The following is a 26,587-nucleotide window of genomic DNA, read 5'->3' as shown; positions in this document are numbered from 1 at the left end:
CCCGCCCCCCAGCCCTACCTAAAACCCCCCCTTACCTTTAACTTAGAAGTTGCGCCTGTTGGCCAATGGCCGGCCCACAATCCCAGGCACAGCAGCAAATGACCACTGTGCCTGGAGGCTCCATCCCTGCCCCCTTTTTCAAGCTCTGGGACATATGCGCGTCCTGGGGCTTGCGTGAGTCGCCGAGCCTATGCAAAATAGGCTTGGCGCGCGCAGGAGGGGTTTTAAAGGGTTACGCGTGTAACCCTTTTAAAATCCGCCCCATAATGCGCAAGTATTATTACCCGCAGCCTGAAGTCTCTTGCAATAAAAGGATTTTTATGCTTTGTCAATTTGCCATATATAATTTTTGAGACCGATCTTATGCTCTAACATCATTTCAGTGCACTTGGTTTTTCGCCAGGCACATTTTTGTTTCTGAAGCAAATGGCGTTGAGATTGAATCTTGTCAGAGAGCCATGGCTTTCTCCTACAATGCTGAAATTTACAGATTTGAATAGGTGCAACCTTATCCATAAGGATATAAGAAATTGCCATGCTGGGTCAGACCAAGAGTCCATCAAGCCCAGCATCCTGTTTCCAACTATTATGTTTTTGAGGTGTTTGGTGGATTCTTAGGTGCTGCAGTGATGACCACTCCCACGGGGAGGAGCCCCGTGGGAACTGCAGTACCGGGCTAGACTCAGATGCACAAACACAGAGAGAGTTTTTATTGTACAGCTTATAGAGTTCACCAGAGGTAGCAGTAGTGAGTAGATTCCTGCAGCAGCAGTCTGGGGTCCTCTGCTGAGGAGACCCATCCCACAATGGTGGTTTAGGGAGCTCTAATGCAGGTTTCCAATGAGGAGCTGTAGGTGAGACAGACTGGTAGATGTTAGATTACTCACACACTTGTAGCTGTAATGGTGGAGTTCCCAGCAGGTAGAAGTAATAGTAGTAGGCATCACGATAGACAACTCAGGCCCTCGAGGAGTGAGTACCTGGATACTGGATAGGCACCTGGAAAGAAGCATAGGGCCCCCGAGGAGCGGGTACCCAAGTTTAGTAGAACCCCGGAGGGCAGAGAGAGAGCTTCCAGCAGCAGCAAGAAGCGGCAGAGCAGCTTAGACTGGATGAATCCAATCCTTGCTAACTCAAAGTCAGTCAGCAAATGGGCAGCCTAAATACCCAGATGTTGTGACGTCACTCGAGGGGGACACCCCCGAGGTTCGCGCCCTAGGAGGCCCTCAGGTGAATCATGGCAGAAAGCCTTGCCATAGCCGCTCCGGGGACGTCGGGGAATGCGGCAAGCAGACACGGCGGTCGCCATCTTCCCGAGGCTGGTGGAGAAAGCAAATATTGAGGTGAGGCATATGGGACAAAGCCATCTGAGTCCGACGGATGCAATACCGACAGTGGCCAAACCAGGCTACAAGAACCTGGCAATTGCCCAAACACCAAGAAGATCCCATGCTACTTATGCTATTAATTGCAGTGGCTATTTCCTAAGTCAACTTGATTAATAGCAGTTAATGGACTTCTCCTCCAAGAACTTATCCAAACCTTTTTTGAACCCAGCTACACTAACTGCACTAACCACATCTTATTTTTAAACACTGACTCACAACTATCAATAGCTGTTTCAGTTTTCTTGGCTGAACCTTGTAAGTCTCTTTAAATTGGTCAGATTTAAAGAGACAAATTTAAAGTTAGCTCTCTTCATCACATGTGTCACAGCTGAGGATCTGCAGGGTGGTTGAGTGATAAATAGATAGTTAAACAAAATAAGGAAGTGGTCAGACCATGGTTGATCACCATAGAAGGAGATCAGATATTAAGTAAGGAGGAATTGATGAATACAAGATCAAGAATATGCCTGTTTCTATGGGTTGGTTGAAGTATAATGTTTTCAACCTAGAGAAGCTATAATTTCCAGTTATACCATTCACAATTTCCAAATAGTGGGGGCCTCATTAACACGTAAATTGAAATCTTCCAGGATTAAGGTGGTGGTCAAATTTGTATTGGCTCTTAATGGCTCGAAAAAAAGAGAGCAGTTCGTATTTAGCAGACCGGGGGGGGAGGGGGGGTGGAATAAACCAGGCAAATATTAAGTTATTTGGATGAATCTATCAGCATCTCTAAGGGAGACCCGACAGCTAGAATTTCATGGCTAAAATGAACAACATTAGCACGTGGTTGAGAAAATGCAATGTAATCAGGGGGACACAAACGATGTAGTATGGTGGTATATGAGTCTAAAAGCCACGATTCGGTGATACATGCAAAGTCAACTGCCTCGGTAACAATGCGGTCATAAAGGACTGGGATCATCTTCCTAACGGATTGTATGTTTATGAAACAAACTTTCAGGTGAACCGGAAAAGATGGCAGCATTATATTCGCTCCACCCACAGTTTTTAAACAAGATGGAGGACTGACAAACTGTAATTGTCTAGAGTAGAATAAGTCGCTGTACCTGCTATGCATATTTATTACCAGAATTGGAAAAGAAGCTTCAGCCGTTGGTCTTTTGCATGAAGAATTAAAAAGAGGCTAATCTTCACTCGTGTATGAAGGAGCTCTTTTTTTTGCTCTCTTTCTTGTGCATGACAAGGTGTGCACTCCTCTGGCGTTGGCCACCGGCTCTTCGCACCACCGCATAGATGAGGTCGTGGGGGGGAGGGGAGCTAGTGCTCCTGGATATCATAGGTGCCGGCAGGAGTAGAAGGAGCAGTTTGGCTTCCATCCGGGCTCAAGGTGAGCTCAGCCCACTTACTGCTGCTGGAGGGATGGTAAGAGGCAGCAGGGCAGTCTCTTGGAAATCAGCCAGTCCCCTCCACTGTTCTCCTCATCCTTGAAGAGGATTTCTGGTTTGTAGTTGGGCATCAGTTCCATGAAGCACTCTGCTGCGGGTAATCTTTGCTTCCACCTTCCTGCTGGCCCCTGGTGTCTTCTCTGGCACGATGGGCCATGAACTGCTTGTAGTAGAGCCAGCGCCAGCTTGCGCAGATACGGCCGCCGGCCCATGGAGCCCCTGCCGGGACTGCAGCCCAGGCCCGGAGCCACCAGCAACAGGAGCAGACTAGCAGAGAGCAGGCTGAGCCGCAACTGGGCCGGGGCCATTTCCAGTCAGCAGAGAGGGGCTTAAGTCCTTGCCTCAGATTTGCTCAGCAGCCCCACCGGTAACACTCGGACATCCTGCAACAACAAAATAAAAAGACCGAAGCACCTGCTGCCCAGGCTGGAGAGTAATTGTGGGGGTGGTGGTGGGGGCGGGGGGGGGGGGGGGGTAGAGGAACCCTTTTTTCCGGTCGTCCTGGGATGGCTCAGCCTTCCCCTTCCCAGAGGGTATTGAATTAGCTGGTTTATCTACTAGCTAGGAAAAACTTAAAATTGTGATAATTTTTTAACAAACAAACATGCCAAAAAAACCTGAACCAAAACTAATGGTGTCCAGTTCTGCAGATTCCAGGGCATTGGGAGTCACCAGATCAAGCTGTGGTCATTTTTGCATAGGGTGTTTTATTGGCTGTGTCAGCCACAGATTTGCTAGTTGGGTTGTAGCTGCATCTTTGATTTTTGACTTATTTTTGACTTTTGATTTTTGACTTATTTTTGACTTATTTAACTAGTTCACAACTCTGTATTTCTTGCCTTTCTCAGTTTGTTATATCCCCTCCCACTCCCTGTTATAATGTAGTTTCCTCGCTTTTGTTAATATGTAAACCGGCATGATGTGCCTATCTAATGCCGGTATATAAAAGTTATTAAATAAATAAATAAATAAATCTTCGCCCAAACTTAGGGGGCTGTAACACCACCAGTTAAGTTTAGCTGCTTCTTGATAGTCAACCCCGTGGTACGTAATTGGAATTTATTAAACTTTGTTAAATAAGGAGAGAACTAGAAAGTTGAGTGCTTGGAGAAGGTGACGCTGTATACTTATTTCTGAACCATGCTGCATGAGCATTGCTGACCAGTTGGGCTCCTTTATTGTGATTAAAAAATGCAGATAGGATGGTGTGAGAAGTGGTGCTCGATCTGACATAAGCAGGTAAAGCATTTAAAACCCCTGCCATATAATTCCCCCCCACCCCCTGAAATAGTTTACAGGATTCTCTAAATATCTTTGTCCTCCCTTGCTACTTTTTAAGTAAAAGGTTAATATTTGGAATTTCTTACGTTCATTAGGTTCCGAACACTGTTTGTGGCAGGAGAACGCTGTGATGTGGAGACCTTGGAGTGGTCAAAAAAAATCTTCAAGATTCCAGTTTTAGACCACTGGTGGCAGACTGGTGAGTAATTTTGTGGAGGATTTCAGTATCGTACATTGTGCAGAGTGTTGCATTCTGAAAAGGTGGCAAGGATAAAGATGGGTTTTGGGTAAATTATGAATGGGGCACCTGCCTGGCAAGGCATGTACACAGCTTCCTTTTCAGGCTGCACAAATCCAGCCATAAATATACCTGGGCATGTACAAAGGGAAAATCCGCGGTTTGTTTTTTTTTCGTTTCCGGATTTATTTCTTTATTTGGGTTTTGGTTCGTTTAATGTGTAAGTTCATTGAATTAAAAAAAAAAAGGCAAAAGCAAAAAGTGACCTCCCTGCTGCTCCATCAGTGCCTGGTGCTGGGGCTTCCCTGGGCTGGGCCGAGGCCTTTCTGGCCCCCACTTACCCCCTTCCTTAAGGGTCTTTGCTGCAGAAAGGGGCAAGAGCGATCCCCCATCACTTCAGCCCCACCGTTTCAGCTTCATAGCAGTGCCCAGCTGTCCCTGATCGGCAATGGCACCAAAATTATATGTTAAATAAAATGATGCCAATCTCGGGGCTGGCGGGCACTATTATTGGGTAGGAGCAATTGATGATTGCTTCTGCTGCTTTCTATACCGAAGACCCCCCCCCCCCACGGAAATCGATAACCGGGGGCTGGGGAAACCACGTCCTTGGACTTTATTTGCGGGAGGCGGAGGGGCTCGGGAGGCTCTGACTGGCTTTAGCTCGTGCAAGCCTGGGGAGGTTCCAGCTTATGGTTGGGGGGGGAGAAGTGGAAGGGCCCAGGGAGGCATCAGACATGGAGGTGGTGACAGGGGGGGGGGGGGCTCCAGGAAGCCACTTATTTTGTATTATAGTTTTTATTATTATGGTTTTAGTTTGAGTATTTTCGATTCATTCCATTTAACAGTGAGCTAAAAATACCTTTGCGTAACAAAAAAATAAATGCACATCCTTAACATTGTGATTGAGTCTTGGTTGGTTGTGTAGCTGAAAGCGTGTGCAGACGCTTAAGCGGTGTTAAATAATAACGTAAAGTATGTGCATTAGGGGAAACGCATACATTTTCGAAAATTAAAAAGCTCAGTGCAGAAAGGTGACTCATCAAAACGCATAGAAATTATTATATATGCGTGTAAATAGCATTTACCTATGTATATGCTATTTTATAAACCTCCCTTAAGTAAGGGTCTGCGAGTAAATTGCACGTTTAAAAAAAAAAAAAGAAAAGGGGGTGACCAGGCCAGGAGTGTTCATGGGCAGGGCTAACACATGTGTAAGTTGCTATTTTATAAGCCATTTACATTGTGTAGATTTGGTAGCTTGCTCTCGTATGTTTACATCGGCTCGATTGCTGGAGTAAATGATCGGAAACATCTTAAAAGTGGAATACTGACTGGATGGGAGGGTCTGGGCGAAATGGTGTGTGTGTGTGGGGGGGGGGGGGGAGTTGAGGCTGAAGAGCCAGGAGAGTCTCGATGACCTGCAGATGGACTGGGTGAGGTGGTAGACTAATTGGTAAAACTGTTAATTTAATTTCTGCGCGCGTGTCAGAAAATCTCCTGACTTATGCATGTAAAACCCGAAGTATAGGAGTGAATGCATGTAAATTCCCCGGGGTTAAATCTCCACATGTATGTTTTTTAAAATGAGAAGTAAAAATAAAAAAAAAAGTTTATTGGTTGTGTGCCGCTCATCCATAAATCATATACACGCAGGTTATAAAACACAGGAATAGATTTATGTGCACCCATGTACATGTGTATAACCTATGGGGGCGCATGCAACTGTTTGAAAGTTAATCCTCAAGAGTTTCCAACCAATATTCTTTAGAATCCTCCTCCTTTCTCCTCCAGAATGCCCTATTTAATGTGGCTAAAAGAATGTGAGTTGTGAAATTCTGCACATACTATCAGGTGACTTAAAATCCAGTAACACAAGTTCAGCATGATCTGTCCACGTAACTCCTTATCATATGCGTGTAGAACCCAAGTAACTCTTTGAAAATTCACCCTTAAATGTATATTTTAATATAATATAGTAGCATAGTGAGTGACGGTTAAAGCACCATTAAGCATTAACCCGTACGCCCTATGGTATCACTTCATATTTATTTCCTGCCTTATCTTCTTTCCAGCTTGTTGCAAGCTTCCAAGTTCTCTTCCCTGTTGATTGTAACTTTGACTCATTCCTACCTACTGTTTATCTTTCGTTTACTTGAATAGATACCCCAGTTTTATTCTTGTTAATTGTAAACCGATCCGATATGGTTATTTACTATGAAGGTCGGTATATAAAACTGTTAAATAAATAAATAAATAAATAAATAAAAACCCCATTAGGCTTATCCAGTTATCCTGTCCACATTGCTAAGGATTGATCCCAGCTGGCAGGCACAGAATTCCCCTTACCCAGGACAGCCTTTCCTTTTGTCTACCTCCTTTGCATTGCCTTGATATTTGGAATCTTGTCACATTTTAGTTTGGTGCTCTTTGCATGAAGCAATGCCTTTGCAAATTATCACGCTTCCTTTTATCTTGTACCTTTATATAGCAATCTAGTGTCAGAATGCATCTGTGGAAAAGAGAAGTTATGAAAGGAGGTGCTGGATTTGTTGTCTTGCGGAAAATCTGCCATTGGGCACATAGATCTTATCCATCCTTTTATAATTTATTATAATATATATTTTTAAGAAACCTCCTTTTATAGGCATTCTTTACGGTAAAATACATAGGATTGTTTTATGTGTTTAACTAGTTGTCCATCTGTGATTTTTTTTTCTTTCATCTGTGCATGCATAAAAAATGTGTATATTTCCTGACTAGGGAAGGTTCTGTGCGGAATATCATGAAATTTACACGTTTTATTTTTTTAAACTTAAATGACTATAGGAGGAGACTCGCAGTCTGATCAGTCAAAGAGATCCGTATGCAACCATGCATACCCACACCCTCTCCCCTCCCCCCTCCCCCCACACACACACAGTCGCACACATGCATGGCCTTTGCAACAAGAGTGCACCATAGTAAAGAAAACCTAAACAAACCTGAAATAAGAGGATGGTCAGTGCAAAGAATGCCTTTGGAAACGTGTGTGTTCCATGAAGTGCACCTGTCCAGTCTTGCTTTCCAGATACAACACCCATGATCAAAACTGACATACTAAGTCCTGAAGCATTGCTGTGGCTTGGAAAGCAATTTCACTGCTCTTGCTCTCTAATCCCTTTATACTTAAACCTTCTTCAGCATGAAAGGTTAGAACTGGGGAAGCGGAGGGAGTTAGGAGGGGACTGCTGGAAAACTCAGAATATTTCTGTTCGTGTCACTTATGTACCCTAGAGAAGCTTTAAGGTTTTGTTTTTCTTCTCTCCACATGCAACCTCTTGAATTTCTCTTTAACCCAACCAATATCTCTTACGTGTCTGAGGAATAAAGTGGCGCTTAGAGGTTAATGGATCCGTCAGCCACTGCTTGTGATCATAATAGAAGACTCCAAAGCACCAATCTATAAGGAGCAAACTCTAGGACCCTTTTCAATTGGCGATGGCTATTACTTTGGAGAGCTTTTCCAGCAGGCCAGTCTGGTTGGAAAAGCTGCTTTTGCTTTTAGTCCTGTGAAGATCAGTTCTGTATGTTGTGTCGTAAAACAGACAAACTTAATTCTGTACTATTTGAGAGGTGTCCTACATGGTTTTCCGGAACCGATTCTTTTTGTTTTTCTTGTAATTCAGTCATGCCATTGCTGTGAGTCAATGGGAAGGCTTGGAGGGTTCTCACGAGAAGTTTTGGGTCAATATTCAGTAAGCTGGTCAGCAGTAAAGCTACATGGTTAATTTTAGCCAAATATTCAGTGGGACAGGTCTTCGGCTGAATATAGGTTTTAAAATAAAATGCAAAAAAAAAACTGAAGGGGCTGAGCAGCTGCCGAGACGCAACACCCCCGCCCATGCCACAAAATAAGTAAGTATGGTAGACCAAGGCTAAATCCCCGCAAAAGTGCCTCTGTAAGCCAGAAGGGGGGAGGAAGAGAAGCTTTCATTAATTTCCCAGTCACTGATTGGTCCCTTCCCTGATAGGCTAGTGAGTGGATGAGAGAGCCTCTTTTCTTCTCGGTAGCTTACACAGGCACTTTTGGGGGTTAGCAGCTGAGAGTAGGAGGTTCAGGGGGTTTGGGGGGGGGGGCAGGTGGTGGCAAAGGTGCCTCAGCTTCATAGCATTGGGAGAGGGAGACTTGGCTGCTCCATGGACTTTTTTTTTTTTTTTTTTTTTTGGGATTGTTGTGTGGAGAGAGGGTGCTCCTTGGCAGCTGCTAAACCACTTGTGATGTTTTAGTTTCTGGGTGTGTTTGGCGTTTTTGTTTTTGGTGGATTTTTTTTTTTTCAGCGCTAGCCAGGTAAATTTAAACCATCCCCCAGATTGCCTCCACCCAGCCCCTTCTTAAAAATCCTGCTATGTTTTAGCTGTGTAGTGACTTACAAAGCTAAAACACAGCCTTTTAGCGGGTTTGTCTGACCAAGGCCTAGATTTACCTATGTCACAGGGCTCCCTGAATCCTGCGGGGGGGGGGGGGGGGGGCGGTCCTGCGATAGCCGGCAGCAATCGCATCTCTGCGGTGCGATCGCTGTCGGTGACGCGCCAAATTACACCATAAAAGGTGTAGTTATTCGGCGCGAAACGGGCAGCGAAAAGGATGCGTACCTTTCGCTGCCTGAGAACTCTTCACAGTGCCGCCCCGACGACTCCTCTTCCGAGGCTGACTCCTCCCTGAGCTAGCTATCGCATGCCCGCTAGCTTTAGAAAATAACCACCAAGTCTCGAACTTAGCCAGACAAACCCCTTTGAATATTGACTTCTATATCCTTTTATTGTTTGAAGCAGAGATAAAATGCAAGAGCTGTTAATTAGGTGTCAGAGTAATTGAAGGAGGATGTATGTTGTGTAGTTTAAAGAACATAAGGTCCTGGTTTTAGCAAAAGTTTTCTCCCATGCTTATGGGGACTATGCTTTGATAAATTAGGTCCAAAGTTTCTTAGGTACTTACTGCTTCAAGACATTGTTGCCCATATGCACCTGTTGTAATATCCCCCTTCATTATTCCTTTGGATCCATCTTTACCATAGTTAGGAACAGAATGAAGGAAGAATGAAGGGCTCATTCACTCAAATCTGAGTGTGTGAGTTGACAGCAACTGTCAGAGAAGATTAATGCAGATGTATTAAATCTTTTTGCTTCCTCTTTGTATAGCTTTTTCCATGATGTAATGATTAGTATAGTAACATAGCATGTTTTGGGAGGAGAGATTAAATCGTGTCCAGTTATACTTTGTGGTGAGATTTACGTGCAAGAGAAATAGAGCTTTTGAATAGGATCTCTTGGAACAGGAGAAGGCTACAACCACCTTGGTTTTCCCTGTATTGCTTTACTTTTTAATTTTTTTTTTTTTTTTTTTTTACATGGATGAGATTGTGTTAGGAAACAGTGAGGTCAATAATTCAAAGCATTTGTTAGGGCAAGTTTTCAAGTTACCGCACAAAACACAAACTTCCAGTATTTCTTCCTCCATTAATGACTCCTAGATTGCGTACTTGATTTGAAATAGGGATCGTAACATTCTCCAAAGAAATCTTGAAAGAATTATCAACTACAGGAATCCTTACCAGGTGGAAAATCTGTCTGTTTAATGTTAAGTATCAACCTATTCTCAGTCGTGGATTGCACCAAATCAGTATTAACATTATTAAAAGATGTTTTAACATTTGGGCTAATACATAGAACTGAATATCATCAGCCTATAGCCAATGCCTAAATTAGCAAGCCACTGACACAAGGAAAACATATAATATTAAACAAAATTGCAGAAAGGGCCGAGCCCTGTGGGACACAAATATTAATCAGAAATAAAGATGACGGCAATCTACCACATACTACCCTCTGAAACCAATCGGAGAGAAAGGAACTAAACCAGTCCAACACAAAGGATGATAAGGCCTATGCTCGTCAATCGCTGAATCAAAATGGCATGATTAAGGGTATCAAAGGCTGATGATGTATCCAGTAACACTAGAAAAAAAAAACGATGTTCCATTATCAAACCCTCGATGAAGAACATCTCCAATTGACAGTAGCAAAATTTTGGTATTGTGTGCTTTCCGAAAGCCTAATTGATAATTGTCAAATTATATTATGCGCCTTAATAAAAGTCCGAAATGATTTCAGAAGTACCTTTTCAAGAAAGTTAGCTAAAAATGGTAGTATTGAGATTGGCCAAAAATTACTAAGATCAGACCTATTGGCACCCGCTTTTTTCAATAGGGAGAGCTCTGGTACATATACCAATCCGTAAGACAATCAAAGATAGACTCTCAGAAAAATCTCAAGTGGAAAACAGTGAACAATAATCACTATAAAAAGGACTGTATATCCACATAGATTATCCAGTAACATCAACACCCATTGGTGAAAAACAGAATTTTTTTACTCATATAACTGACCTCATATCAGTAGGCGTGTAGTGTAATGCTAGATAGCATGTAGATAATGAGCCATTTAGTATAATCATGGGTCAATAGTGCATGAGCATTTTTGCTATGCTTCATGAAATAGTCCAGGAAAAATTCCAAGATAATAACAATGTAACAGGAATCACAAAAGTTATTGTAAATAGTGTTAATTTCCGATTTAACTTAGCTTTCATTAGTCTTCATTAGCGTGAAGAAACGCCATGTTGTTTGATGAAAGAGGCTCAGATGTAAACAGCCCGACACAGAATCCGTGTTTCGGCTTTGCCTTCATCGGGGGACGAAATTTAACTGCAATAGTAAAAAAAAACATAACTTGACCAAGAATTCAACACAATTTCTTACTTGCCTTAACGAATCACAGATAAGGGATACCATCTGATGGAACGTGGCTGCAATTGCCGACCTGCCGGTAATGCGTTTCTTCATCCGGAGGAGAACACTCTCGCGCCAATATTTAGGGAGTCCCCCCAACCAATCAAAAACTGCCATGTCGAAAAAAATTGACGTCATTGGTTGCTGGGGGATGCCCAGCTCTTTAAATGAGAGAATACCATTCTATAGATAGATTCAACCCATTTGGCTGCACAGAATTTAAACTAAAAATCCATTGTTCCTTTAAGTTTAAAAGTTTTTGCGGATATTGGCGAGAGAGCGTACTCCTCCGGATGAAGAAACGCATTACCGGCAGGTCGGCAATTGCAGCCGTGTTCCATCAGTTGGTATCCCTTATCTGTGTATCATTAAGGCAAGTAAGAAATTGTGTTAAATTCTTGGTCAAGTTATGTTTTTTTACTATTGCAGTTAAATTTCGGCCCCCGATGAAGGCAAAGTCGAAACACGGATTCTGTGTCGGGCTGTTTACATCTGAGCCTCTTTCATCAAACAACATGGCGTTTCTTCACGCTAATGAAGGCTAATGAAAGCAAGTTAAATCAAAAATTAACACTATTTACAATAACTTTTGTGATTCCTGTTACATTGTTATTATCTTGGGATTTTTCCTGGACTATTTCACGAAGCATAGCAAAAACGCTCATGCACTATTGACCCATGATTATACTAAATGGCACATTATCTACATGCTATCTAGCATTACACTACAAGCCTTCTGATATGAGGTCAGTTATATGAGTACAAAAATTCTGTTTTTCACCAATGGGTGTTGATGTTACTGGATAATCTATGTGGATATACAGTCCTTTTTATAGTGACATATACCAATCCGCCATTGAAAAGGTATTAACCCAAATGACTCTTTCCCTAAATACTAAAAAAACTGAATTCCTTTATATCTCTCCTAAACCAAGCAAGACAAAAGAGCTTGAAATTCAAGAAGCGGCCAAAAATTACCCCATCTCCATTGAAGTACGAGATCTAGGGATTCTAATAGATTGCAAATTCTCTATGAAATCCTGCGTTAAAAAAATCATAAGCGATGGCTACTTCAAACTAAACATTCTCAAAAGATTAAAACCCCTCCTATTCCCAAAAGATTTTAGAACAGTCTTACAAGCACTTGTCTTATCAAGATTAGACTACTGCAACTCACTATTCTTAGGCCTACCCACAAATATCACCAGACCATTGCATCTTCTGCAGAACTCTGCAGCTTGACTCTTGACGGGTACTAGAAGATCCGAACATATCACCCCAATATTAAAAGAACTTCACTGTCTATCGGTCAAATACAGAGCCCAGCATAAAATTTTGTCCCTAATTCACAAAACACTCTACAATGAAAAAATTGAATGGCTAACCTCGTCACTTCACTTCCACATCCCCTCAAGGATTACTAGATCAACCGGAACAGGGATGTTACCAATTCCTTTCCCCAAAATTGTGCATCTAAATAATATAAGGGAAAGAGCTATCTCTATTGCTGGACCCCAACTGTGGAACTCTGTGCCACAGGAATTATGATTAGAAGCAGACATCAAAATATTTAAAAAGGGAATTAAAACTTGGCTTTTTAAACAGGCCTTCCAAAAGCTGTTAACATAATGATTTCAAACTTCTGATTTTATACCAGGTAATGTATATATTTTTTTATTTTATTATCTCTAACTATCCTGCAGCTCTATTTAAATTTTAATTATTTAGCCTAATATTTTAGTTTACTATTTTCATTATTTTTATTATGAAACTATGTAACTACTTCCTTTCTCTTTGGAAATGCAAATATTTTTAAATGAATATTTGCTAACTACTATAAACTGATTTGATTTGCTTGCATGAAAAATCGGTATATAAAAATTATTAAATAAATAAATAAAGCAACTTTAAGCGATCCTGGTATATACCCACTGTTCAATGACAGGTTAATCACTTTAGCTAGGAATGTACTATTATCATCTCTCAAGACTTTCACTAACAATTTGGACCTTTACTAATCTAAAACTGGCTGCCTATAGAACTGCTATTGATTATGCTAAGAAAGATTGGATTTCATGTAAAATCCTGGCTTCCATTTCTCACCCTCATGAATTGTTCTGAGTGGTTCTCTCTTTAGTGCAATCACCAGGGGGGGAGGGGTTCTTGTTCTGAGCGCTCAAGTTTCTTTGAGGACCTAGCATGTTTTTTCCAGCAAAAAATAAGGCAGCCGACAGGAAGCTTTTCTAGAAATTCCACTGAACCTGTATTGCTATTTCTGCTGGATCCTGGTTGTAGTGAGTTTTCACTTCCTCCCACAGCAGAAATCTGTTCTATTCTGGCCTCACAGAAAGATAATCTATGCCCACTTAATACATGCTCTAATTAAGGTACTGAGATCAAATCTAGGGGTCTATATTAATTCTATAGTATATGCTTCCTTATCTGTAGGCTTCTTACCATCAATATTAAAGTCTGTAGTTGTCCTATCATTAAGAAATCAGGCACTGATCCTTCAGACTTTAATAATTGTCCTATGTTTTCACTTCCAGTGTTAGCAAAGATCATTGAGAAAGTAGTCCACATCAACTACAGGAATTCTTGGATGACAGTAACATTCTACATGATGCTCAGTATGGTTTTTGCCCCTGCCATAATACAGAAATTCTACTTCTAACTAATTTTGATTCAATTCCGATGGGATTTGATTGCAGACTTAAATAGGTTTTGTATTGTTAGATCTTTCAGCAGTGTTTGACATGCTTAACCATTCTGTTCTCTTAGGCCGATTTCAATCCATAGGTATTATATCTACAGTTTATCTTCTTTCCTCTCAAATCGCTCCTACTGAGTAGTTATTGGGGATTCCAGTTCTAGCTCATTATGATTGGATACAGATGTTCCTCAGGGTTCATCTCTTTCCCTGGTTCATTTTAATATTTACCTCTCTGTACTGTTTTGTCTCAGCTTGATATTAATTTTAAACTGTTTGCAGACAACATACAGCATTTTGTCTCCATCATGAATTCCCTTAGTGCAGCATTTGATAAGCATTCCAGTTGCTTTTCTCACATTACCAGATGGCTTTCAGATAACAATCTAGCCCTGAATCTTAATAAGAAGGAGATTTTGTTACTTTCTTATTCGGTACTGGACAGTTTCCCAGTTAGCTATTTAATGGTATTACCAGGGGTGGTTCTATAATGAGGCAGGGTGAGGATGGCCACTTCAGGTGACAGAATTTTGAAGTGTCAAAAAGTGCCCCTTCAAAATTCTACAGCCCCCGCTGCAGTCTTTAGCCTTTCCTCATAAGGCAGCCATTCCATGCCCCATATCTTTTTGGTCCCATGCGGGACTTTGTTGAACGCCTTCTGGAAATTCAAATACACCACATCTACCGGTTCACCTCTGTCCACATGTTTAGTCACCCCTTCAAAAAAATGTAGGAGATTTGTGACGAAATCCATGTTGGCTGTGTCCCATCAAACCATGTCTATCTAAATGTTTTGTGATTTTATTCTTTATAACAGTTTCCACGATTTTTCCCGGCACTGAAGTCAGGCTTACCAGTCTATAGTTTCCTGGATCATCCCTGGATCTCTTTTTAAATATAGGGGGTTACATTGGCCATCCTCCAATCTTCAGGTACATCGAATGATTTTAATGATATGTTACAAATTTTTACTAAAAGGTCTGAAGTTTCATTTTTTAGTTCTTTCAGAACCCTAGGGTTTATACCATTCGGTCCAGGTGATTTACTACTCTTCAGTTTGTCAATCAGGCCTACTACATCTTCCAGGTTCACTGTGATTTGGTTCAGTTGATCAGAATCATCACCAATGAAAAACTTCTCCAGAAGGGGTATCTCTCCAACATCCTCTTCAGTAAACACTGAAGCAAAGAAATTGTTTCACCTTTTCGCGATGGACTTATCTTCTCTAAGTGCCCCTTTAACCCCTTCATCATCCAATGGTCTAACCAACACTCTTGCAGATTTTCTGCTTCAGATATATTTTTTAAAGTTTTTATTGTGAGTTTTTGCCTCTATGACCAACTTCTTTTCAAATTTTCTCTTAGCCTGCATTATCAATGTCTTACATTTAACTTGCCAGTGCTTATGTTTTATCCTATTTTCTTCTGAAGGCACCTTCTTCCAATTTTTGAATGAAGATCTTTTGTCTAAAATAGCCTCTTTCACCTCATCTTTTAACCATGCTGGATTAGTCTCTTAATGCAGTCAGTTATAGGAATTCATAACAGTCAATTAAATGCATTGTCTTTGGAATCAGCTATATTTTTTAGGCTATAGACAATTGCTGCCATGAAAGCAGCACAGATACCACATAGTCCACTTTAAAACCAAATATATACCGTACAAGAATCTGAAATGCTTTTCTTTTTTGTGATGCTAGTCCTGTGCAGCAGTCTTGTTACTGCAGCCTGTGGGATAATTTCTCAAGTACTCAGTTTTGGTTGCTTCTCATGCACTGTAATTGATATTTACATTTTCAATCTTCCTATTTAGATCTGCAACTGGTGCATAGAAAGCACAACCCAGTTTTTTTCTGAAAGTGGAATGGCTTGATTTTTATTTATGGTATGCAAGGAGCATGTTTAAGCACACCTTATAGAGACATCTTTGCTAGACAGTGGTTCGTTTTACAATAAAGTGTCTCATTGCTGTTTTTAGTCTCTGTTCTTTCTGAAGAAAGGCTTCCAAGATTGTGTTGATGTCTCTGTGTGTGTTGCAGATCCTGTTGGCGGGTGTGTGTGTGTGTGTCCCATCAAATTTCTGCAAAATACCTGGAGATGCAATTTCCAAACTAACGGACTTAGAGGAAGATCGGACCTTTGCATTTTCTGAGCTTCCAGAGCAATTAGAGGAAGGGGAGTTTGAGCCTCCTGTAATGATAGCGGCTGCTAGGTACCCCCCCCTGTCAGAAGTGGCCCTCACTAGGGTATGCTCAGACCCACTGTAGCCTCTGGCTTTGAAGTCTGCATGACGTAGCAAAGTCAGTCATATAAAACTCTCTCTCATGAGTTACTCCCCGCCTCAGCATGGAGTCTCTTCTCTATCTTTGGCCTTTTGTCCTTGTTTTCCTTCCCTAGTATCCCTGTTCTGGGATTCTTGTTCTTGTAGGCCTTGCCCGATTAGTTGCTCTGTCCTTTATTAAGTCTCCCACTGGTCCCCTTGTCCCTGTGTTTCCTTTGTGCTGTCTGCTGCTGTTCCACGCTTTGTCTGCTTCCTTGTTTGGTCTCTGACCTACTCTGCCTTGTGTTTACATCTCCATCCCTGTCTTGTCAGTGCTCGCCTTTGTTTGTGTTCATTGTGGCCAGGGCACCTTCCCATCCCTTGCTTCTTGCTGCCTGCCGGTTCCAGTGATTGTCTTGTCCCTGACCCTGCGCACTGCGCCCCCCCCCCCCCCCAAGACCACCAGCATGGGAGGGCTCAACCTAAAGGGAATGTGACTGTTCAGGCAGAAGACCTACACTTGTTTAGTCTGCTTCTGACTCCCGCATACGCCTGCCTAAGGGATAGCTTCAAATCAGCCAGCACGGCCATGACACTGACACATCTAGGCTATTTCCATGGATTGGGTTAGACGCACATCTATTGAATTAATCAGTGAATGCATATATTTATTTATTTATTTTATTTAATTCTTTTATATACCGACCTTCATGACAATTGTCATATCAAATCGGTTTACATGGAACTAGGGGATAACACTCTTAACCATTTAACAATAGAGCAAACAGAAGAGGCAAAGTTACATTTAACAAGGAGATATAATTCTCTCCTGAAGAAGCTGCACCCCTGGGAATGCCTATTGCCTACATTTAGGAATACTAAATATAGATGCCCAGTAGCACTAGTAACACTAGGAGTCTATATTTAGCTGCTCTGTAGCTAGATTGCATTTGAAAGTTGCCATCCTCGTGTTTTAAAGGACGTTCATGCTTTCTACTCCTTTACAATGAACTGCTCAGTTTGTTTTTCTTTAGGGCAAGTTTCTAGAGAAATAGTGTTTTTAGTCTGTTTGGTTTGTGCTACTATGTCCAACTGGAAAGGGAAATTTCCATAGAAACATAGATTATGAAGTCAGGAATAGAATGTAAGGACTGCCTGTTTTCCCTTTCTTGTGTAATACACCCAGTTCTGTTTGATCCTTGCCTTTTTCCCTGCCTCCCTGCTCTCTTAGTACTGTAAAACCAGCCTTCCCTGAGGTCAATATTCAGCAGCACGGTGAGCAGAAAACGTATCTGACTAAAGTTAGCTGGATAAATTGCCACAGATATTCAGTGGAGCGCTGCCGATTAGGCACTCCACTGAATATAGCCAGATAAAGTCCTAGCAAACCGGAAAAAGTTCTCCAGCTAATTTTAGGTTTGCTGTCTAGCACCAGACTTGAGAGATAACTTTGAAACATGTGCACGTGCATCCATATACGCATGTACATGGGCGCGTGCAGTTTTTTTTACAATAGTGTTTTATAACGAGCGTGTTTCACGTATGTGCATATTAGAAAATACGCGTATGTTTGCTACCCAGCATGTGCGCAGATACGTAGGATGCATTGAAACCACGTATTTCGGTACAGTCAGCGCACATACTTTACCCATCTGTTTTGAACATACGTGCACACAGTTTATGGGTGAAAGTAAATGAGGACTATACTTGCATAAGTCCCAATTTGCACGCATAACTTGGCCAATTTTATACCACGTACCAGTTCTCCCATTCCTCCTCCAGGTTATCAAGATCCTCCTGGTTCTTCAGCCTGAACTCCTCCCAGTTTACTTAGACCCTGCCCCTCAGACAGTACTACTTAGTAAGCCAGATAATTAGCAGGTGTAAATCTGCCCAACTAAGTTGGGAAAAGTGTATACTTTGCTATTAAAGTAGCAACTTATGTGTGCACATGTTGGCCCTACCTCAGACCACCCTTAGACCGCTCCATTTTAGCACTCATATATTCGAGCATGCGGAAATGAATATGCGCACATATTTGTGGCTCTTATAAAATACCGAATATCTGCGAGGTGACTACTTATGCGTATGTATGCTGTTTGCACGGGGAGCGCTTTTAAAATTCGCCTTAAAATCAGACAAATTATCTGGCTAAGTCTGAATATCAGAATTAGCTGGAAACGTTATCTGGCTAACCCAGGAATGTCCCAGAATGCCTCCAACTCATCTGGTAAAACAATCGGATAAATCGGAGTTGTACAGTTGCCAGAATGATGAAACCCATCATTCGTCTTGCCAAGTCCCGAACTTAGTTGGAGAAAACCATCTGAATATTGATATCTGTAATGACAATGGGGCTGGCAGTTTCTAATTGAAACTTTTGGCTTTCCAGCTCTGTCAGAACTAGGGCTGGGATCTGATGCCATGAGCCTTCATATGCAACCATTTAGGGATTTTCCCTTTTCTTTTATAAATGTTCTCCCAGCTCACCTCACCCAGTCAACGCAGTGATGGTCCTTGTGGGGGAATCAGGCACTAGGGCTCCTTCTGGAATTCAGTCGTCATGGGCTCTAAATCTGTCCACTAGGAGTTGCCATTGCGCAATGACTTGGATTTCCTCCCACCAGGAGTTGTGAATGCAGCCTCCGTAGCCATCCCAGGTATTGAACCATGGGCTTGAGCCAACCCTCTAATGCTAATAGTTTTTGCCGGGAAAAAGGGAGAAGGCTTGAGTTGGTATTTTTAAATAAATTGTTAGATTTTTATTTACTGTTTGGACATGGCGGGTGGCAATAATCATAGCCATTTCTGTGGGTAAATTGCTCTCTACTCTGACAAAACATCACATCCTCTTTACAATGTTTCCACCATGCATCTCCATTGTATACATAAAACATTGACTGTGTTCAATACCTGGAAGAATGCAGTTTGATTTATGGTGATGATAGAAATGCATTTTCTTTAACAAGTACTGGAATTGTGGGCACCATTATCCCCTCTACCCAATCCCTATTTATGTTTTTGATGAATTTACCCCGTCTTCAGGTTCTCGGTGCTTCTATCTAATGCACTTCATGTCCTTTCAGATTTATGGCACCTAGTTCAAGGCACAACCGGGCTCAAAGGCTCACATTTGCCTTAAATTGGCAAAGAATGAGGAGTCAGATTTTGTTTTCTCCAGCAGCCTCCCCTTTAAATATTTTGTTTTAATAAAGAGAATGTAAAAGAGCTTAGCTTCCAGATTATGTTTTTAATGTGTACAGTATATATTTTATTCTTTATAAATCAGGACCGGGTAGACCTTAGGTTTAATCTGAGGGTTTTCTTTTTTTCATTTGTACACTGAGTGAAAGGGAATAATGAGGAGCGGTTGTAGGAAATTGTCAGTTCTGTATAATGGGATGCTGCAGTTAGCTGCAGAAGAAAACATTAAAGGTTGCTGATGTCATTCTTGTTGCCTAGCAGCTTTTTTTTTTTTTTTATAGTGTAAAGACCATACAGTCTTCATGTATTAGTCTAAAGTTGATGCTTTTACTCGAGATGGAGGATCAGGAAGACCATTTTATTAACCTCCATGAGTTTTGCTTATAACAAAGGTTATAATCGCGTGCAGGGATCAAGGAAGCCTCAATGGTGGCTTTTCTGTTGAGGAAGGAAGGAAAACATTAGCAAGATGGTGGCTGCTGGACAGAATAAGTTTGAACAAATCGTGTTCTTATTTGTTTAGTCATTTTCATCTCTCTAATGTTGGCGAGCTTTGGAATGGTAAAAGTCTTCCATAAGTATTTAGTGCATGGTTTGCCCAGTTACTTCGCATAACTTTGATTTGTGCCAGTGGTTTTTTGTTTCTTTCTTTCTTTCTTTCCCATTGCAGCTTGTGGGAAATTTCATGGGTAGGGTCGTCAGTTCTCTTCCCAGTTGGGCTTGTCTACCCTAGAGGCTTTTCCCATTACATTGACCTCCCATGGTTGCTGCTGCTGCTGATATGGCAGTCTCTTTCCAGACATATACACACACATATAGGGTACCTTTCAAAGGAAAATATAAATGTAACAAACTATCGTAGCAATTTTCTCAAGCCCATTTACCCATTTAACTGCACGTAATATGGGTAAAACCTGTTGACAGTTCAGTAGCATTTATTGTAGCAATTTGAAAATGTTTAATGTGAGAAATAGCAGTCAGTTAAATCTGGTCTGAGGCTGCAAAGCTGAGGATGTACTTGTATTTATCCTGAAGAAAACTGGGGACTTAGATTGTAATATCTTTAATTGGACCAGGGATAAGCATTTCCTATCCTCGAGTACTGCCAGCGGATTTGGTTTTCAGGATTTCCATATTGAAAAGGCATGAGAGAGATTTACATGCACTACTTTCATTGTATGGAAATTCATCTCATGCCTGTTTGAGGATATTCTGAAGACCAGACTTGTTTATGGTGCTTGAGAGCTGGCATTGCCTATCCACATTGTACAACATAAGCTTCCGACCCTGCAGAGGATCCTTCTTTTTCTGGCCCATCTTCTCATATTGGCCCAATAGAGACATTACTAGGCACTTATGACTCTTAAGTATGGGTCCATAGTCTCCCCCTGAGAATTTGATAATTAAAAAAAAATCATAATCATCCACTCCCATATTTGAGTAACACTGAACAAATCAGACAGTAAATATGGTTTTGGAACACCCTACTTAAATGTCCAGTCTATTTATTTGGCACGAGTAGTCTTAGAGATTAAAAGACTGAGCTTATTCCTCTATAGAGACCTTTTGCAAAATGCATTAGGCCTTGGAGGTGTATATCCTCCTGCACCCCCCCTTCCCCCTGCACACACACACCCATTCAGAGAATCCATGCCAAGGTTTGGAGAAACTTCACCCAGACTAAGACCTGGTATTGAGTATGATCCTTTAGGTTAACCAAAAACACAAGAAATATGGTGATGCCTTTTTATTGCACTAAATACCTTTCTTGACTAGCTTGCAGGAGCTGTTATTCCCTTCCTCAGGTCAGAATAGAATGAGCAAAAGATGATGATATTAGAAAATATAAGTAAATCAAAAGACATTCCAATTATAAGGGGAAGGGGGATTGAGGGGTGGGGGAAGTTGTTGAGTGATCAGAAGGCAACAGACAGTATAATGTTACGGGCTATAATGGGTTAAGAAACCTATGTCTTTGAGTCATTTTTTTGTAAGTTCTGAAGTGTCTGATCATTTTAACTTCAAAAGTCTTAGTTTGCTGGATTATTGAAAAATTTCCTTTCCTTATCCTGATCATAGATGCAGTGGTCCGGTTGCAAAAAGTGCCCCGCCATGGAGGTGCTTCCTCGGTCTTCTCTGTAGTGTTTGATTTTGTCTTTGTGTGGGTTGATTCTTGCATTAACATCTGGCCAGTCTCGCCAATGTAGCAGGCTTCTTCACATTTTCTGCGTTGGAGGAGGATCATGAGTAGGAATCCCCTTATTCTGATTTATTTCCCAAGTGGGTGACTTTGTGTGTGTGTGGTGGGGGGGGGGGGGGGGTGGTCCTGCGATATGTGGTGGCTTAGCTTGCAACGTGGAACCTTGCAATGGTGTGTGTATATATATATATATATATATATATATATAGACCATTGCAAGGTGTGTGTATGTATGTGTATATATATATATATATATATATGCCATTTTATTTCTCCTTTCTGAGTTTGTTAGAAGCTCGACGGAAACGTTGCCTTCCAAAATGCTAGAAAGTGACTAATGGCCCACTTGCAGCCCATGGCTTGTTCTATGTAGCACACAGTACGGATAGTTTAGGGGGAGCAGTAATTCATTTATTGTGATGGTTGTTTCCGTTGCTGTTTCCTGCCAGATTCATTCATGTGAAGTGTTTCATTTAATTCAGCATTGATTACTTTCCTGTTTAGTGTGTGACTGCAGTACCATCTATATATTATCTGCCCACATTTGATTTGTAGGAAGACTGGCCAGAGTTCATACTGCTGCCTAATTAGTTAGAAGTGGTAGAATTAATGAATGTTTCTGTTCTTGGTGATATTGTATCGAAGAAACAATTCAGCATATTGATGATTATAGAACTGTGAGATTTAAAGTTGGGGTAACTATGTCGTATGATCTGGGAGAAAAGTTTCTAAATTTCATATCTATATCTATCTATATTAAATATAGTACTACAACTCCTTCAGATTTTTCTGCATGGATATAATTTAAGGGCAAAGACAAGTCGTTTATCTTCCTGCATGAATGGGTTATTACTGCTCAGGAACTCAAGATGGTGCCATTACTGCTAACAGCACATTATAAAATGTGCTTAAAGCATTGCCAGCTTCCCTGATTGCTGATGTCCCTGTCTGGGATTTTTCAAATATGCAGGTCAACACCCATACCGCCTGTTGATATATTGGGTCTTTTGTGATACTCTTGTGTAGCATGTGGGCCATCAACTTCACTGTTCAGGAAAGAGAAAATAAAGGCATTTTGTTTTAAGCAATAACTTCACTTACCATGTGCCCACATTCAAACAGGAACCCATTACTTTTGCCAGAATCACAGCCTAAACCTGTAGGGTAATGAGAGCTGCCATATTGTTTTGGGTGGCTACCATGCTGGTTTTCTACAACTAGTGCAACAATTTGACCCAGTTCTTTCTGGATACGATATACTAAAAAAAAATAAAAATCAGTTACCAAATGTGAGACAGAAGATGAAGCTCAGATAAAAGTTTGAACTCTGTCATGAGTTGCGGGATCTTTCCTTATTCAACTTAACATTTTCTGACATGTTTTTAGAATATGGTTAATCAGACTACTGATCTTGTCTGGAAAAAAAACTTACATAATATATCGGCAGCTAAGATTCAGTGCATAAAAGTATACGGTTACGCATTTGAGGTGCAGAAATCCAAGGAAGTGGTACATGATAAAAATGAGACACAGTTGTGCACCAAATAGTGAGATAGCAGGAAGATAAAAAATCTAATAATCTCAAGGTTGCAAAACAGAGCAACAATGCAGTGGGAGGAAGCCAGAGAAATATTAAGGTAGTAGGAAAAACAATTGTGCACAGATTGTTGGTGAGGTATTTGGAATGTTGTGTCGTGTTTTGGAGGTTGTACCTCTGAAAGGATATTTAAGAGTAGAAGTACAGAGAAGAGCTATTAAAATGACACACAGACTGTACCAACTACTCCAAAGGAGTGTGGAGAGAGGGTGCTACAGATGCACTATGTGAGTGTGGGAAGACACAAGGCCAATATCTTCTAGGCAGCTCCCCTGGCGAGATCCACTACCCCAAATACAAGACCGGTATCCTGCAGGCTCCCTTCCTGACAGGATCGCTTTCTCAAAGCATTTCACACTACACTCGCACTCTGAATCAGCACAACTGCCTGCATAAGCAGTGTTTTATTACCAATGCTAATTTATGCTCTAGAAAGCAAAGCAGCAAAGGTAATGTACAGATATAGCAAAGACAATAGTTGAAATACGATTATTACGAGAGCGCCTGTTCCTTTGCCTATCTCCCTTCCATGCCTCTGATAGTATTAGTTATACCCTTTTTGCCTGTACATCTGAAAGTATGTTTTGAGAAAATCATGCTATTTCCTAAAATATGATCCAGAGTGAGAATTCCCTCCCACATTTGTTTATTTCTCCTGTTCTCGCAATAATTTAATACCTTTCTTGACTAGCTTTCAAGAGCTGTTACTCCCTTACTCAGGACAGAATAGAATGAACAAAAGATGATATTAGAAAAGATAAGTAAATTAAAAGGCATTCCAATCTGTAGTGTGAAGAAGGGATGGGGCAACAGGCAGTATAATGTTATGGCTCATATAATGGGTTAAGAAACTCATGTCTTTGAGTCCTTTTTTTGTAAGTTCGGAAGTGTCTGATCATTTTAATTTCAAGTCTTACAGACTGATGCAATACTAATGTGCTAAAAATTGGACGCACTTTTTTTTTTTAATGTGCACGATCACCTCTCCTGGGTGCTCAATGTAATAGGCAAATGAGCTGCCATGCTATAAAGGAATTCACTAGGGATAAATTGTGCGTCCCTAGTGTGTCCATGGCATTGGGCGCCTTGAGAAGTGGCTATGCGCAGGTTAGGAAAACGGACTCTGAATTTTATGAGCGTCCGTTTTCCTAACCCGTGCACAGCCATGGATTAGGAAAATGATCTCTCATAAATTGAGCATCTGTTTTCCTAACCTGACCTCCGGCAAGACATTTTTAAAAAAAATTTTTCATGCCGCTGCTTTCTGTGGTTCCTCTGACTTAATATTGCCATGATATTAAGTCGGAGGAACCACAGAAAAGCAGTATTTTATGCTTTTCTGTAAACTTATGGGGCTTCTCAAGACTTAATGCCAGCTCTGGGGCTGGTGTTAATTTTAAGGGTAAAAATGAGCGTGTCTGGCACCCATTTATTTTTTACAAAAGGGGGTACTAGCTAATTGCCTCATCAACATGGCGTTTACATGTGATGAGTGCTATTAGCTACGCGCTGGTCTGGACACGTGTTTTGTTGTGCTAATCCCCTTGTTACATAAGGGGTTATAGGTGCTTGCCCAACCGCAGATTAACCTGTGCACTAGCCTGAGCACATGGTATTGCATCGATCTGTTAGTTTGCTGGATTTCTGCATTAGAGGAGGAACATGAATAGGGATCCCCTTATTTTGATTCATTTCCCAAGTCGTACAGTCACATGATGTGGGGGTCAGTGTGAGAATGTTGAATCCAATGAGGCCTACCTTCCCATTACATCCTAAGCCAAGCTTGTCAGACTTAAGCTAAGCATTGCGATGCCATTATATAGGGAGGATGTGATAGGGACATTCACTTATCTTTAAGTTATAAATAATGTGTAAGAAAGAAATCTTGTTTAGTAGAAAGCAAGATGTAAAGTAAGAAGTCAGACTTGAGGAAAGATGGTGCATGCATGGAAAGGTCTTCCAGTGGAGGAAGTAGAGACAAAGATAGTAACAGAATTCAAAAAGACTGGGATAAGCATAGAGAGCCAAATGGTGAAATAGTGAAAAGAAAGACAGAGAGTAAGTGTGATATTTCAAAGGAAGGACATTAGTCATGCTAGATGGGCCATATGGTCCTTCATTGCCCTGATAATCTCTTTCACTAAGGGGCGGATTTTAAAAGGCGCGCGAATAGCCTACTTTTGTTTGCACTCCAGGCGCAAACAAAAGTACGCTGGATTTTAGTAGATACGCGCGGAGACGCGCGTATCTGCTAAAAACCTGGATCGGCGCGCGCAAGGCTATGGATTTTGTATAGCCGGCGCGCGCCGAGCCGCGCAGCCTACCCCCGTTCCCTCCAAGGCCGCTCCGAAATCGGAGCGGCCTTGGAGGGAACTTTCCTTTGCCCTCCCCTCACCTTCCCCTCCCTTCCCCTACCTAACCCACCCACCCGGCCCTGTCTAAAACCCCCCCTTACCTTTGTCGGGGGATTTACGCCTCCCAGAGGGAGGCGTAAATCCCCGCGCGCCGGGCCGCGACCTGGGGGCGGGTATGGAGGGCGCGGCCACGCCCCCGGACAGCCCCGGGCTGTAGCCACAACCCCGTACCCGCCCCCAAAACGCTGCCGACACGCCCCCGAAACGCCGCGACGACCGGGCCCGCCCCCGACATGCCCCCGACACGTCCCCCTCGGAGAACCCCGGGACTTACGCGAGTCCCGGGGCTCTGCGCGCGCCGGGAGGCCTATGTAAAATAGGCTTCCCGGCACGCAGGGCCCTGCTCGCGTAAATCCGCCCGGTTTTGGGTGGATTTACGCGAGCAGGGCTCTGAAAATCCGCCCCTAAGTCAACAGTTTTTAAAATCTTATTTTATTTAATTGTTTATAGAAGAGGAAGTAGATGATTAAAATAAGTGATTTAAAATTGCCTAACTGGTTAACATGTGTAAACTTGAATTAAAGCTGGCTTTATGGCTTAGTTTCTGCATTCTACTATGGCTCCAGTGGTCTGCTAGAGGTAGATTGGTTTGAGTTTTATGTGCTGAGAGGCCAAAGGAAGGTGGGCAAAGGAAGGTGCTAACTTACAGGTCGATACAGTAACGTTGAGTTAAAGATTCCCGGTCTGTAACGTGCTGGGAGCGCACAATACAGACGAGTAAGGCTATCCAGCGATACAGTCTCCAGTTTCACGCGTCCTTAGCGCTTCCTAAACCCTTTCCTAAACCCTTTCCGCACCCAGCATGTAAATGAACGAAAAAGCTGTATAATGAAGGAATTAGCTATTCCCCTGCGATACTGTAACGGGCGCTGATATTATCTCCTCCGTAACCCGCTGTTCTGCCGCGGCCTTAACCTGCTAGTTTACCGCCTCCCCCTAGTAGGAGTTAGTGTAGTGTAGTGTAAAAACATTGCTTACCCGCCCTGGTCCCGTCCGGTCTCCTGCAGCCCCGTCCGGTCCCCTCCTCCCGAAGCAAAAAAAAAAACAAACGAAAAAG

General features: G+C 41.9%; 1 protein-coding gene across 6 annotated transcripts in view; it reads left to right on the top strand.

The window, feature by feature from the left end:
• The window catches only part of ACSS3 (acyl-CoA synthetase short chain family member 3), a 178,453-nt gene that overhangs the window by 74,339 nt on the left and 77,527 nt on the right, over positions 1 to 26,587 (top strand). For all 6 annotated transcript variants that reach the window (XM_029597103.1, XM_029597104.1, XM_029597108.1 and 3 more), the window contains one exon: positions 4,174 to 4,277. In XM_029597103.1, the coding sequence (XP_029452963.1) occupies positions 4,174 to 4,277 (104 nt within the window). The remainder of the gene's footprint in view (positions 1 to 4,173; positions 4,278 to 26,587) is intronic.

This window comes from Rhinatrema bivittatum, chromosome 4 (assembly GCF_901001135.1).
Source record: "Rhinatrema bivittatum chromosome 4, aRhiBiv1.1, whole genome shotgun sequence".
Taxonomy (NCBI): domain Eukaryota; kingdom Metazoa; phylum Chordata; class Amphibia; order Gymnophiona; family Rhinatrematidae; genus Rhinatrema; species Rhinatrema bivittatum.
Note: the sequence above shows the minus strand (reverse complement) of the source record. Positions and strands in the feature narration are given on the sequence as shown.